Source organism: Marmota marmota, unplaced genomic scaffold, assembly GCF_001458135.2.
Source record: "Marmota marmota marmota unplaced genomic scaffold, marMar, whole genome shotgun sequence".
NCBI lineage: Eukaryota > Metazoa > Chordata > Mammalia > Rodentia > Sciuridae > Marmota > Marmota marmota.
This window is the reverse complement of record NW_026000240.1, coordinates 20,822,256-20,837,573: the sequence shown is the minus strand read 5'-3', so window position 1 is coordinate 20,837,573 and position 15,318 is coordinate 20,822,256. Positions and strand designations below refer to the sequence as shown.

Sequence of the window (15,318 nt, the reverse complement as noted above, 5' to 3'; positions counted from 1 at the left end):
CAATGTGATTCTGCAACCTGTACACTCAGAAAAATGAGAAATTATATCCCATCTGATTCAAATGTATGATATGTCAAGGTCATTGTACTGTCATGTGTAACTAATTAAAACAATTTTTTAAAAATTTTCGGCCGACACAACATCTTTGTTTGTATGTGGTTCTGGGGATCAAACCCGGGCCGCACGCATGCCAGGCGAGCACGCTACCGCTTGAGCCACATCCTCAGCAAATTAAAACAAATTTTAAAAAATGAACATACAAAGTCCTAAAGAACTTTCAAGGGAAGACCAACTAAACCCTACAGAATGGTGGGAAAACTTCCCAGAGTACGTTCTTAGGGATGTGTAAGAGTTTATTGGGTAGAGGGAGGAAGTGCACAGAGGTGGACAGGCACAGTGCTAACCAGGCATGTCAGGCAGTTGCCCAGGGCAGCTGGGCCAAAGGGCCTCTGCATGGCACAGGAGTGAAGTGTACTCAGGTGGTTCGTGAGAAGGTCCCCAAGAAGAACTGAGTGGTCTCCTTGATGGGGGGCTGGTTGGCTCTGTTTTGGAGCAGAGGAATCGGCCTTTGGACACAATTATTTGAAGGGAGCAAAGAAAATTGAGGTACATGGGGATATCAGGGTTTAATTTATATTCACCTGAGAGGCAATTTCCAACATCTGAACAGAATTTTGAGATAAAAGGAATAAAACAAAGCTCGATGGAGAGTGTTCTTCCCCATCATGGGACTTTAAATAGTAAGAGTCTTCAAGGCAGTTGCTTTGTGATGCTGCTATTTCAGCCATTTGTATTCAAAGAGTGAACTAGGGATTCAAATGTGGCCATGAAGAAAACAAAGGTCTGACAAATAAACTAAGAAAGCTAACTGCTGGACAAAATTGGATGCTCTGTAAGATAATATTAACAAATATCAGCTTTTATTGCCTCTCCAAAGTTTTTGACTTTTTATTTGATATTTATCCATCCCCTTTCCATCTTGTCAAAGTCTTTGTCAGAATACTGATTTTAAAAGATGACAGGATGCTCGGTGGCACAGTGGCACACACCTATAATCCCAGCAGTTGGGGAGGCTGAGGCAGGAGAAATGCAAGTTCAAGGCCAGCCTCAGCAACTCAGTGAGGCACTAAGCAACTTAGTGAGACCCTGTCTCAAAATAAAACATAAAAAAGGCTGGTGATGTTGCTCAGTGGCTAAGCACCCCTGCGTTCAATCCCTAGTACCAAAAAATAAAATGAAAGATGACAAGATTAGAATCTCAAATGTCCAAATGTGTTTCCTAACATTTTCCTTTGTAGCAGTTTAGTTTTACCCTGAGATTAGTCAGGGTTGCAACTGAAACTAAAAATACACAATTGCCTTCTCGTTATTTAGTGCCTTTGTTCTTTGTCTGCCCTCCTACCAAACTAAATTCAAAGGATTAAAAGAAAGCCTGGGGGTTGCTGAAAGGGACACAGAATTCATTGCTGTGTGCTGGCTCACTACAGAACGGCTTTGGTGAAGAAAAAGTCCCATAATGATTTTAGAATAGGTGTGTGGCACCTGTCAGAAAGATTCCTCATTATGCACCAAGGAGGAAAGTGGTCCATGAAGCTGTTCCTCCTTCAGAGTTTCTGTCTTCTTACAGAACTCAGTCATATGAGAAATTCCAGAAAGTTCTGACCATCAGAATGTCTCCAAGGTAGGTATTTTATATTCACCTCCCACCCTTGGTGCATACCAGATGCCACACACACACACCACACACATGTACAAACACACACACACACACACACACACCAGACATGTACACACTCATACAACATACACACATGCATGCACACATATACATACAGACACACAACACCCACAAACACACACATATACACAACATACACACTTCATTGGGAGATTTCTCACATTGGCATCACAGATAACTTTTTGTAGAGACTGTTTCAGTCACCAATTTACTCATAAGCTAACACCCTTGCTGAAAATCACCTGAGAGAGTTGACAGGAGAAATATAGAACAGAGATATCTAACTAGAAACATATTGACTAAATAAATGCCTTCTTCCTTCATAATGTTTACACAAAATAGAGATGGCCTCCCAAACCCCTCTTTGCCATAGGAGGATAACAGAGTAGAAAAGAAGAAAGATGGGAGGAACAGGAGTGAAGTCGTAGTTCTCAGCCTCAGTGCGTCAGGTGCAGACACCAGGGCACACACCCCAGGGTCTCTGAGTCCGTTTGTCCAGCTCAGGTTCCACGTATTCACCTTTCTAACCAGTCTTCAGGTGAAAGGGCTCTGCCAGGCCAGAAGCCACACCCTGAGAAGTCCTGTCCTGTGAGACAATGGCTCCTACCCACATGGTTACTGTTGTAGTCCTGGAACTCCATCAAAATCCACACTGTCTTGTCCTGTGCACACATATTTAGTTTTGAGGTCCCAGAGACATAATGCATGCTCCTGCTTTTGGTCCCTTCCAAAAACTCAATTTAATTAAACTAGCACGTGTTGAAAGCCCATTTTGCATGCTTCACGTGAATCCACAGTCCCTTCTCAAACTGTTCACAGCACCTGCCACGCCCATTCTGACCACAGCAGGCCTGTAAAACCCAAATGACCATGAACTTGCAGCACTGCTTTCCCTGGTGGTGGCAAACAGTTCCAGATAGCCTCCCCAATTCCCCTGGAGTATGTCAGCTCCGGCTTCCACGGCTTCCACGTCACTGCTCCCATGCTGGGCCTTTTGTTATGGACAGTGCAACATTCCTGACAGGTCCAGGTAAAAGAGAAACTTAACTAACCCACCCCTGACGTCCCCACCCCTGACTTTGTGAGCAGACAGAGAAGGAACAACAGTGGCCAAAATGTGACATCACTCACTTGCCATTACCCTGGGTACCCTTGGCCAAGCTGTTAATTTTTCAAATTTCCATTTCTTTCTGTTTCTTCTGTAATGTCCTAAGGTACCATTGCTTGGCACAGAATAGACATTTATTAAATAACAGCAACTATTTGAGGGTTAAATGTCTAAAATGGGTCACTCTCCTCATCTGTACCATAAAAATAATAACACTCCTCTTTCACACCTCTCTCTCTCTCTCTCTCTCTCTCTCTCTCTCTCTCTCTTTCCCTCCTGCCCCCTGCCCCAGATTTGTGATCCCAAGTGGCCATATGGAACCAAACCACCAAGGTTTGAATCCCAGCCCTGATATTTAGTAGATGTGTAACTTCGAGCAAGTTACTTGAATTTCTGGTGCCTCAGTTTCTCTATCTTAAAAAATGATTATTGTCCTCCAGCACACAGTCACAGACAATAACTTTCTCAATAACACCACTAAAGCTCAGGAAACAAAGTCAAAAGTTAGTAAATGGGATGGCATCAATTTAAAAAGCTTCTGCACAGTAAAGCAAACAAGAATGTGAAGAGAGAACCTACAGAATGGAAAAAAAAATCTTTTCTAGCAACTCTTCTGACAGAGGATTAATATCTAGAATATATAAAGAACTCAAAACTTAACACCAAAAACCCCAAAATAATCCAGTTAATAAATGGACAAATGAATTAAATAGAGACCTCACAAAAGGAAGAAATAAAAATGGCCAACAGATATATAAAAGAATTTTTCAACATCATTAGCAATTAGGGAAATGCAAATCAAAACTATATTGAGATTTCATCTCACTCCAGTCAGAATGACAGTCATCGAGAATGCAAATAATAACAAATGCTGGAGAGGATGTGGAGAAAAAGAAATATTTTTACACTGTTGGTGGGATGGTCAATTATCACAACCACTACGGAAATCAGTATGAGTCTCCTCAAAAGAGTAGGAAAATGGCACCACCATATGGCCCAGCTATACCACTTCTTGATATTTATCCTAAAGAATTTAAGTCATTATCCTGCAGTGATACATGCATACCCATGTTTACAGCAGCACAATTCAGAATAGCCAAACTATGGAGCCAACCTAGGTGTCTATCAACAGATGAATGGATCAAGAAAATGTCATACATATACACAAGGGAGTTTAATTCAGCCATTAAAAAAATAAAAAAGAAATTGCCAGGTGCAGTGGCACACACCTGTAATCCGGGTTGCTTAGAAGGCTGAGGCATGAGGATCCAGAGTTCAAAGCCAGCCTCAGCAACTTAGCAAGGCCCTAAGCAATTCAGTGAGACCCTGTCTCTAAATAAAATACAAAAAAGGGCTGGAGATGTGGCTCAGTGGCTGAGCACCCCTGGGTTCAATCTCTGGTACCAAAATAGAGAAGAAAAGAAAATTGAAATTATATATCATTTTCAGGAAAATGGATGGGGCTAGAGAGCATTATGCTAAGTGAAATAAGCCAAACTCAGAAGGTCAAGGGTCATATGTTTTCTCTCATATGTGGAAACCAGAGAGGAAAAGGAAAAGAGAGGTGGGGGGGATCTTATGAAAACCAAAGGGATATGTAAAAGCCCAAGTTGCATGACTATAAAAGATCAGTAACATAGAAGAAAGGGATCAGGAGGGATATGGAGAGGGGAAGGGGACATATTGGGGAATGATATTGGTCAAATTATATTGTTAAATTGTGTGCATGCATGAATATGCAGCAACAAATCTCACATTATATACAACTATAATGCTCCAACAAAAAATATGGAAACATATGAGTCTCCTCAAAAGACTAGGAAAATGGCATCACCATATGGTGAGGATTAAATGAGTTGATATATGTAAAATACTTACAACAGCATAGTTAATATCATAAATGCTAATTGCATTAGTATCCTCCTGAAAATCTATGAAGTTTTTGACATAATAGGTGTTCAACAAGCATGTTAGTTCTTTCTGTCTCTACATCATTAACCATATAACTTTAATTCGATTTAGATTACAGATAGTGTCCACATTGATACTTTTTGAATTGCAAATTCATTTCCTTGTTGTGCACCCTCAGTGCCTTTCCAGCCTGGGAGGTGAATCCTAGAGTCACCAGAACAGTTGGTGGCAAAGCTACCTCTGCAACACCTTTGAGATTCAGAAACTCAGACAGGTGATTTATTTATTTTAGAATCCAGAGGCTCTTGTATTAAAAATCAACTTTGGAAAACCTAAAGCGAGAAAAATGCCTTTGGTGCTTCCACTATTTCATCCTGAATTTGGCCAACACTTTATAGCCAAGCTAAAACCAATGGAAAACCCTGTCCGGATATATGACTCACCTAAAATCAAGCTCTTCTCACCAAAAGGGAAAGCAGGACTCTGACTTTAATGAGAAAGGGATCCGGGGACCTGGAATATGCAGGCATCCCTCACTGTTCCTACTGAGGGTAGAACATTCTCCTCACCTTCCTGACAGGAATTCCACAGATTGACTGAGAGCACGAACCTAAAAGTCAAAGCAGGCCTGGAAGAACTAAGAGTGATGGAATAATGCTACATAAAATCCTGTCCGGGAGAAAGAACTGGATCTCATTGGCTACTAGGCTCTGGGAAGCAAGCTGCTGGTTTGGGCTTGGGCAGCTGAAAGAGGGAGATGGATGACATCAGTCTTGGCCTGATCTTTGAAGGATTTTAGGAGCTGGAAGGGATCTTAGTGGTGTTGATATTTCCTCCCCATTTTAAGGATGAGAAAATTAAAGTCAGAAGTTATGTCACTTGCCCAAAGTAACACATTTAACAATTACTGAGAAAAATATCATCAAGGTTAAAAGCCCTCACATCTCAAAGAGCACTCCAGTTTTTTCTCCACAGAGCATTTCTTGTCTGAATGGTGAAGAGCCTCAGAAGGACCTTCCAAGTCAGGTAAAGGGAGTAAAGTGATAATCAACATCTCCTATGGGCCTGGAAGCCATGGGTGTAGGGCTGAACTGGAGGCGGGTAACTTGGATCAGCTTGGTGGAGATGCATCACGCACAACAATCTAATTTTATCCCAAGGAGCCTCTGAGGAGAGCAGGGATGAAACTAATGGCTGCAGAAGATTTTTAAGGAAGATAGCTTTTATAACTGTATCTGTATTTTCTTTAAATTTTGAAAAATGTCCTGTTGAGTAAATCAAATTGGACCTATTAAGCTTTAGCTGAACATACTCTTAAAAGGATCAGACAATATTTTAGTCTGACATAGTTTAATGAATTCAAAATCTAAACTTTGTGGCTTGAAATTTCCTTCGGGCCCAGTAAACAGTGAGCAAAATTTCTGCAAGAATTCAGAGATGGTCCCTTAGACAGGAAGACCAAGAAGCCAAAGGTAGAATTCTAAGATGTTTAAGTTGCTCAGTCCCTAGGCTCAGATCCCAACCCTCTAATACATGGAATTTGAAAAGTGTGGCAGTCCCCAGTGAGATATAATGCGATTCTTAATGTTATCAGGGAGCAAGGAGCAATTTTTCTTTGATGAACGTGAAGCAGGGATATAAGGCCCTAAGTGAACAGCGCTAAGTGCACCAGCCGCTGTCAATCAATATTTTGACCATTAATACTCATCCAGGCTTTTAGTCCAGTTTAAATGAATATCACCACGGGTTATATTTTAAAACAGTTATGGATTCTATCCCTTCAATTTTGAAATTGCACAAGCTATGGAATGTCATGAGAAACAAGTACCCATTAGGATCCCTGGTAAAGCGAAAATAATGCTTCCACTAATTTTTAAAAGCATCCTGTGATCCTTAATAATGAGAGAAAAGATACTTTTTATATAAGGAATTACATGTATTTGGAATATGAGATTTATTTCCAATCAACCCAGAGACAAGTTAATCACCACGCATGGTTTTTCTTGGTTCTACAACCCTTCATATGATATTTTAATGCACAAATTAAAAATTGTTTCTAATCATAACTATAAAAGAGAAGTTAAACCTTCTGCGTGGTCACTTTTCCCATCATTTTCTCTAACTGCTCATTTTGGAAGCCTTTGATCCCTGGAATCTTTAAACTGGATTCCCAACCACACTGATTAAACATATCTACATCTGTTAAGTCCTCCAAAGGGCATTTGACACATGTCAGCTGAATGCCAGGGGAAGAGCAGTTGGGGGACTGAGTAGAGAGATTACGGGAAATCTTTGGTGCTTTGGGAAAAGACTTCTGGTTTTTGACATGGGGCGAACAACACAATATACCAAAAGTGAATGAGAGCAGAGACAACACCCAGAGAAGAGGGGTAGCTGTTAGGCAAGCTCTTGGATGAGCCCTGGGAGCAAGACCACGGAATCTCACATGCTTCATTACAAGTCTGCATGGCAGAGATGGTGAGTCACAGGATTCTCTTAAATGTCATCTCCTTGAAAAGGGATATTTAAAAGCCCAAGTTGCAAATGTAGTTGGCTTTCTTTCTTTCTCGTTGGTTATCAACATGCCCCCAGCGGAGCACCTGCAAAAATACAAGAGTTCCATCCTCAGATGGAAAAAGAGATATGTATACTTTTATCCTAAAATTTTATTTTTGTTTTGGAGGGGGACTCCTGGAAAGGAGAACCTATGTGACCAATCTTGAGGGGGTAAACAGCAGGAGGAAGCATCTGGATTGCAGAGACACATCCTCTCTCCTGGAAGGTCACTGGAAGAATGTTCTTGTTTTTAAAGTTCTCAGCATCTTTTAGTAAAGAGATATGGTTTGAATCCCAGCTCAGCAGCTAAAGAATGACATGACCTTCACCCCTCCAAGTCTTTATTTCTACGTCTGCAAAGGGAGGACATTGGGCTTGTGTTCTCTAAGGCTTCTTTCTCATCTATGAGTTCCAAATTCATTTACAGATACTGGGCAATTAATTCACTTGGAATTTCCTATCCCCTTGTGAGTAAAAAAAGTGTGTAGTAGAGCTCCTCTTTTTCCTCTGTTATAGTTTCAAGCTATTTTATTACATCCCTGACAGAATGTCCCTAATCAACATTTCAGATATAATATTTAGATCATCCCTGAAGAAGAAACACAAGAAGTCACTCCATATGCATGGTTTTCAAAGACTGTCCTGCAAGATGAAAATGAAGACTTTTTGCTAATATATTAGAATGCATGATAGACATGGACTCTACAATGAGTGGCTATTTGGTTTGGGGAAGTCACTTCACTTTGCTGAGATTAATTTTCTGCCTCTGAAAAATGAAGAAGTTGGAGAAGATCCCCTTAAATTCCCACAGTTATGATTCTGACAACAAAAATTAAACAACACTAAAATATGTCTTTCATTGATTTATATAGCTCAAGATAACTCAAAAAAATACTCAAAATTCTATTAATGGAATATATGTACATATATGTAAATACATATCTAATTTTATGATTTTTTATATTGCACTGGTTCAGAACTTGCTTTCAAATAAAAAAGCTCATGAAAGGAGCACAGAAATTAGACAGCTCAAACTAATTCCACATTTATAAACTTTAAGCCTAAACTGCCTTAAGAATATACCTTAAAGAAATGCTCTCTCAACAATAATGCACAATGCACTCCTATTTTATAATTTTAAAAATACTAAAATATCTTATAGAGTTCTTGAGGATGGAAGGTAATCTGGAATTTTCCAAGTTCACTTTAGAAATTATGAATACAAAATATGTCTGAATTCTAGTAATTCACCAAAATTTAATCAGAAATTAATGCCATCAAAACTTAATCAGTTTTACCAGACTATCTGCTTACCATAATAAGCTGAAATTGGAAAATGAGTCAGGGTTTTGGCAAATTCGGGTTTTGAAGAACTCTTTCCATTTAATAAAGGTTGATAACCTTAAATCTGTGGTGTTTTGCTAAAGTATCCATAGCTCTCTAATATGATGCTACATGGTTTCTGGCTTCTCAGAGTTTGTCCTATTCCCTTGTCGATTATTTATTAGTTCAGACAGAAAGATTCCAGTCCACTGGTGATGGAAAAGGGCTAATGCAGGAGTCTGGGCCTTCGTCTCCAACAGCATCACCTCCCTTCTCTTGCGTTATTTCTCTGCTGATTATGACACCCCCCTTTCCAATTTTTACTGTGTGCTTTAAGACCTTTAATACAAAGGAACTGAAGGTGCTCTAAATGGATTAGCACATTGACTTCCTGAAAAGAAATTACACTGCTTGGCCCAGAACTTTGGCCTTATACCTCAAGTATCTCCCAGCAGGCTCTAGTTAGGGCACAGGATTTCTTCTGTTCTCAGATCACATTACACATTGTTGACCTCAGGACATCACGTGGGTAGCATATCAAATGTGCATTCCTTTTGTTCCGTGAACCTCAGGGATAAAAAGGCTTCAAGAATTCCAGAATGAGGGAAACTCAGAAAGTATGTTCTTTGCTGTGAATTACAGCAATGGCTTACTTGTTTCCATTGTATTCAAAGTTCCTGCTAAGTATTAGGCTGAGGCAGGTATGGCAAAGCCAACAATTCGATCAGTGACATCAGTTTAAAAACCACTCGTGTCCTGCATCTTACTTTAAAAGATGATAGTACAGCCTGGCTAATCTCTGCCATATTTTATCAAACTTCCTGAAGGGATGACATGGTGGGATTGTACAAAAAGAGCAATATTTGGGGAGTTTGAAACTTTAGACAAATGCTTTTTGACACTTTGGCTTCCAAAAAAGTAAAATGAAAAAGACAGGTGGCAAATACAACTACTACTGATGACAATTTTAAATTAGAATGTCTGAAATCAGGCTGATGAATGTAAAGTACTGCATAAGGAAACCCTAGTGTATTTATAATACCTTCGAGTCTAAGAAAATAAGGCATCCTTCAGATAATCAAAAAGGATTTAGATGCAATGATTGCCTCAGAAGGGGTGGGGTCTGTTTCTGCAAAATTTCTTCTTGGAAGAAGTGGACAGGAGAGGGCTTTACTCCTTCCAATGTTCAATGAAGTTATTTCTAGAACTTCACACAGGCACTCAGGGTGAGGGCATGAAGGCTGCTCTTTGTGATCGCAGGACCATCACTTCCCAACATCATTACAGAAACAAACAGTGAGCCTAGTTTGCCTCCCCACATGACAAGGGACCCGCAGCTGTCAACAGACTGGCATTATGTGCTCCCCAAGAACATGACTATGACATTTGCTCCTGTGACAAGGCAAATTTCGGCAGCTCATCTGGAAAGAGATTAGCATTCATCAGGCTGCAAGCACCCTTCATCAAGTTAATGACATTTCAATCAGCACATTTTCTCCAGTTTCGGTACTTTGCCATCTGAGCACAAGTCTCTAATTATGCCCAAGCAACAAGTCTCACATCAATCCCACCATTTATACACTCACCGTACACCATCGCTCCTCCGGTTTCATGCAAGAAGCGGAATCGATGATTTTTAAATAACCAGATTGTCAAAATGGTAAGGATGAGTAAAAAATTAAAGACAAGCAGCTCGACCGCTCCCTGATGTTGAAACTGAGACTCATCCTTCTCTGACAGAAACCTTTGCTGCCTCTCCATTCTCCTGTCCTGTTGGGATTCCTGAGATAAAAACCTGCAGCAGGCTAGTTTATCAAGATCTGCTTAAGACAGCCTGACTGCCTGAGAATTTCAGAATAAACACTGCCACTTTACTTGCTACTTTACAAGCATTCTGCCCTGGCTTAATATTCAGATGGCTTCTAGTTACAACTTCCTGTTTCTCTCTTAAAGCAGCCTCGTCTCTTTTCAAACTCCAGAGGGTGGTTTCATCATGACTCCTGCTGTCTTCAAATGATTCATTCCATGAAAAATGTCTTTCCGAGTGGGCAAGCTGCAAGCAACAATTCTGAGTTGCTTGAGTCACGTCTTAAGGTTTCAAACAAGTTTGCTTAAGCTGAGCATCTGGCGAATTGTAGATTAATGATAAAAAAAAAAAGTTCACCTTACATCAGCAACATTTTCTAGGTTCAAAAAGGCAATGTGGGGATCTTAAACGTCACCCACACTTGAGGTCTTTCCTCTGCCATCAGAATCTGCCAATGTGAAGTGGATGGGTTGCTCGGGGGTGACCTGCAATGCTTTTAGGATTTTTTTTTCTTTTTTTTTTAAGTTGGGAAGCATGAATTTAGTATGCAACTCTTTGTTTAGCTTCTTATACTTGGTAGTCAGAGAGCAGCATTTAAATTCTGAATCAATTGTGTTAACAAGAAAAATAAAAGCTAAGTCAAAAAAGAAAATTCTATCTTTATCTCTAACTGTGCTATTTAATTATGTTGAATCAAAAAAGAAAGAAAGAGAGAGAGAGAGAGAGAGAGAAGAGAAAAGAAAGGGAAAGAAAAAAGTAAAAGCAAAACTGCATAATTGATGCATGGATGGGTTTTTCCTTCAACATTAGGTTTCTGGCCCTCACCTCCAGGACTCCCAGAAATCTGTGGCTGATGACAACCTCCTCTGTCCTGGGTCCCAGATGAATGGTGCTACCCCAGCACTGAAGGTTCCAGAATCACAAGAGCCTATGCTCCATTTGGCAGGTTGGTTCTGGTTGATTTTATACTTCTATGCTTTTTGAAATGTAGCGATCAAAACGATAGTACCTAACATGGTCTCTGCTGCTCTTTTAGCTAACGTTATGACCTGCTTGCCTTTAAAATGGATCCCATAATGCAATGAGATGTATCCTGGGGGTTAAGTGTGGGTTTTCTTCATTTCACCACATCATGGTAACATAGGAGTATTAATCATCAGGATTTGCATTTGGATAGAATTAGCATTTGATTTATACAATGTGATTCATTGAGTAGGCAGAGCCCAAATACACCAGGAAAAGATCACTGTCACCAAGAGGTAGAGGACAAACACATAATAGCGCTGGGAGCTGACTACCTCCCAATGAACAGTTCCGCCCTCAGAGAGTTTATCAACCACTTAACATAAAACTCTGCTGTATCAGCTTCTTGGCCTTCTGCAACTTAGAGGCTGATTTCCTCTTTGAGTTGAGCTCGGCAGGGGGTATTTATGAGCACCACAGATGTGCTCCCAAAGCACTACCCTTTTTGGCAGGCACTTCTGTGATGACTAATATCCAACGATTTTGAAACCTGTCAGCTAATTCTTGCAAGCATTTCATGGAGCTTGCTAGCAGGTTCCACCTTTATAATTCTGCAACCCCACAGGTTGAGTCTTGAGTTGTTAGATTTACAAGATAACGCACACATGCAAAACCTGGGAGCTTCCTGTTCTTTTTGTTTATTTGCTTGTCTAATCATTAAATTACTTTGGTTTTCTTTCATTGCAACTATGCGAAATAATCTGAGTGAAATAAAATTTCCTTGGTTGTTGTATGACATCCAATTTCACTCTCCTACCCAATGCAGAGACTCAGCAAGAGGATTAAAAATTCCCTGAAATATTTTGATTGGTTTATACATTGTTTTTAAAAGTCTGAATTTGATGTCAACATATTGAAATTAGTGGATTTCACATAAAAATCACACATATAACTTCTTGTGAAAGAACATGTAAGATGGGGCCTCCTGGCCCTCCTCACGTAGCCACAGCTGGTTAGGGATGAGTGGCCAGCCTGCACCAGCACATTCATCCCCCTTCACTCACTCCTGGTCTCTGTGTGGTTCCTGCATACATTCCTGCATACATTCTCTGGGTTTTTCAGGAATGGAATCCACTCACTATTCTATTTCCTGATTCTGATCCTGCTTAACACTGGGGTAGAAAGCTGAGAAGAGGGTGCTCAGGAGAGTTCTTTCATTCTTTCACTCAGAAAAATCATTGGGCTTCTCCTATTTTGTACTTTCTTCTCAGAATATTGGTTTTTGTTCTGATGTACCAATAACAGTAAGATAATGAATTAGAAACGCATAACACTGAAGCATTACTGAAGACTAGGAAATATGTTAGGGAAGTAAATTTAGTCTAATTTAATATTCAGAAAACCATTCTGCAGATGAGAATTTTAAGGCTCAGATGAGGTTGCTACCATATCCAAGGCTGCTCAGAGAGTAAAAATTACAATTGTATGTGAGGTTTAATGGCCTTAAGATGACATTTCAGCTAGTATGATGAACTCATTCTGGCTTGTCAAAGACTTTCCTGATTTTAGTGCTGAAAGTTCTATGTTCTAGGAATCCCATCAGTCCCAGGAAAACAGGGACAGCTGATCACCCTAACTCTCCATATTCCTAAATCCTATACTGTCAATAATAACTCTTCTTCATGAAATTTCCAAAAGAGAGAATCACACAAGGAAGAATGTCATATAAAAATTAAGGCACTACTTATTGGACCATAACCCTTAGTGCCAGTTTCGCTCATGAAATTGAGATGGAACCTAAAACTTAGCCACAAGGCCCAGAGAACTCATTGGTCATTGTTAAATCCCAGTCGTGACACCCTCTGCCCACTGAAGGGGAGGTTCTTGCTGCCAGATGCAGTATGCAAATAAGTAGCAGCAAAGATAAAGAACAGAAAGGCCAGGCCTTTTGTGATCAGTATACCCTGTCTCTGCAGGACCCTCAGCCCCAGTGGAACAAAGACCAGAAGAGAGGAGCCTTCCAAGTGGTGGAACCTGGGGTAGCACAGCAATCCTGCCCACTAGGGAAAGTGGTCCAATCGGCTTTGCAGAATCTAGCCAATCACCTGGAAGCACTTGCTCTGTTAAGAGAAGAGTGGGTTGCGAGATTAGGAGGTAGAGAAGAAAAGCATCCCTCTTGTGGGGAGACAGGTCAAGGCGATTCTGGCATTGTCCCTGTGATCTCCTCATGTCAGTCCTATGCCATCAAAGGGGGTGATGGCCTTACAGCTAAGGTCTTAGAAATGAGTAGGGTCCCTGATGGACACCCTCAATTGCTAGCTCAGGCCCTTCTCGTCCTGTTTTTTTTTTTTTTACAATCTCTCTTTCTACGTAGATCTTTGTCCACAGCACCTCACCGCTTTCATCTGGAGATGGCTTCGCTTCAGTAGCAATAATAAGCGTCAACCCATCAGTCCCCTCTTCTGTCTTGCACATCTCGAAGGGTCAGTTAAGGGAAAAAATCAGCCCATTATTTCTCACTTCGTTTGGACTCTGCTGGCTCTACAAAAGCAGAGGTCAGTGAAGCCGGTCACAGTGGTTGGAGCTTGCCCCTAACCCAGGATGGAGGCTTCAGGGATAGAATGAAATATGAGCCAAGGTCAGGGAGGAGAAGATGGAGAGACGCTAAGATGCAGGTTGTTTTAGCTCCAAATTCTTGAAATCCAAGACTTGAGAAAATTCATTTCTTTGATCTACCATTAAGAGTCCACATGATAAATTCACCTGTTTCTTAGTACAAAACTTCTATTCTGTCTCACAAACTAATAACTCCAATCTCCTTAGCTCAAAGAGGCTTTGTCCCATCACTTCTCTGTGTTAAGTTATATTTTTGTGGGAACTAACGAAAAAGGGTGGTACCAGGCTGCTCATCTCTCCAAAGAGAGAAAAGACACAGGAGAGAAGGCAGAGCCCCAGACAAGGAAGAGCTGACATATTTTCTGGAATGAAGTATGTAAATCCCAAGCAGATTTTAACAGTCACCTCTTTGACCCTTCTAAATCAATTCCAACTCCAGCCTTGAAGACAGCTTCCATTGGGCAATATATTGATTCAGGTCCCCTTGTTATGGAGCTGGGGCCTTCTGAGAAACTGAGGCACCACAAAGACACCACCAACTCTCATGACCAAATCAGAAAGATTTCAGATATGTCACTCAGAGTAATTGGATGAGTTTATTGGAGAGCTAAGGAAAAGGGAAAGGGGATACCCTCAAGGGAGAAAGTGGATCTTTCTCAGAGGAGAGGGACAGTGTGCCTCTCCTGCCCTCCAGTTTTATTGGGGTCCCAGAGAAGTTTCCAGAGAGTCCTGCACAGGTCCACTTCTTGACTTTTGACTGACAGCCGGGTGACTTCAGACATTCAAGTCCCCACTGACATGGCAACTCTAGGTCACCTTGACACCCGCTAACCAGTTCTAATTGAATTCTTAACCATACATTCTTACAGATTTTTAGGTTAGAAGGAACTATCCTTATCTCTCAAGAGTTTCAGAATCTGGTCATAAGTCTTCTCCTTCAGGGCAACTTGGGTTCCTCTTATCAACATTATTCTGAGCCTGCATTTCTCCTGCAGTGAATATGTTGTTTGCTGAGGAATGTAACATATCCTGTTCACTGAGGCCAGGCAGGGCTGCGGGTAAACTGCGTCTCAGAAAAGAAAGCATGTGGGGGTCAGCAGAGTGGGCCTGGTTTACAGAATTATTCTCTTAATGTCAGGTTCCCCCCATTCACATCTGTCTATCCCCTCAAAACCTCAAAAGTCCTGAGAGGACTTGGTGCAGATTTTTAATTACAGACAATCCCAGGTATCACAAGCAAGGGCATCTGCAAAAAGACTAGGTAATGCCATTTTTCAGAAACAATATTTTAATTTT

The 15,318-nt window shown here is 40.7% G+C and overlaps 1 protein-coding gene across 2 annotated transcripts in view; it reads right to left on the bottom strand.

The window, feature by feature from the left end:
• Slc9a9 (solute carrier family 9 member A9) overlaps positions 1-10,706 on the bottom strand; it is a 536,631-nt gene extending 525,925 nt beyond the window's left edge. Inside the window, exon 1 of one of the 2 annotated variants that reach the window (XR_007344170.1) lies at positions 10,223-10,706. Coding sequence is in view for 1 of the 2 variants with exons in the window: in XM_048794390.1 (XP_048650347.1) it covers positions 10,223-10,397 (175 nt within the window). In the remaining variant the exon portion in view is untranslated. The remainder of the gene's footprint in view (positions 1-10,222) is intronic. The other variant, XM_048794390.1, reaches the window with a different exon arrangement.
• Positions 10,707-15,318: the final 4,612 nt, after the last annotated feature.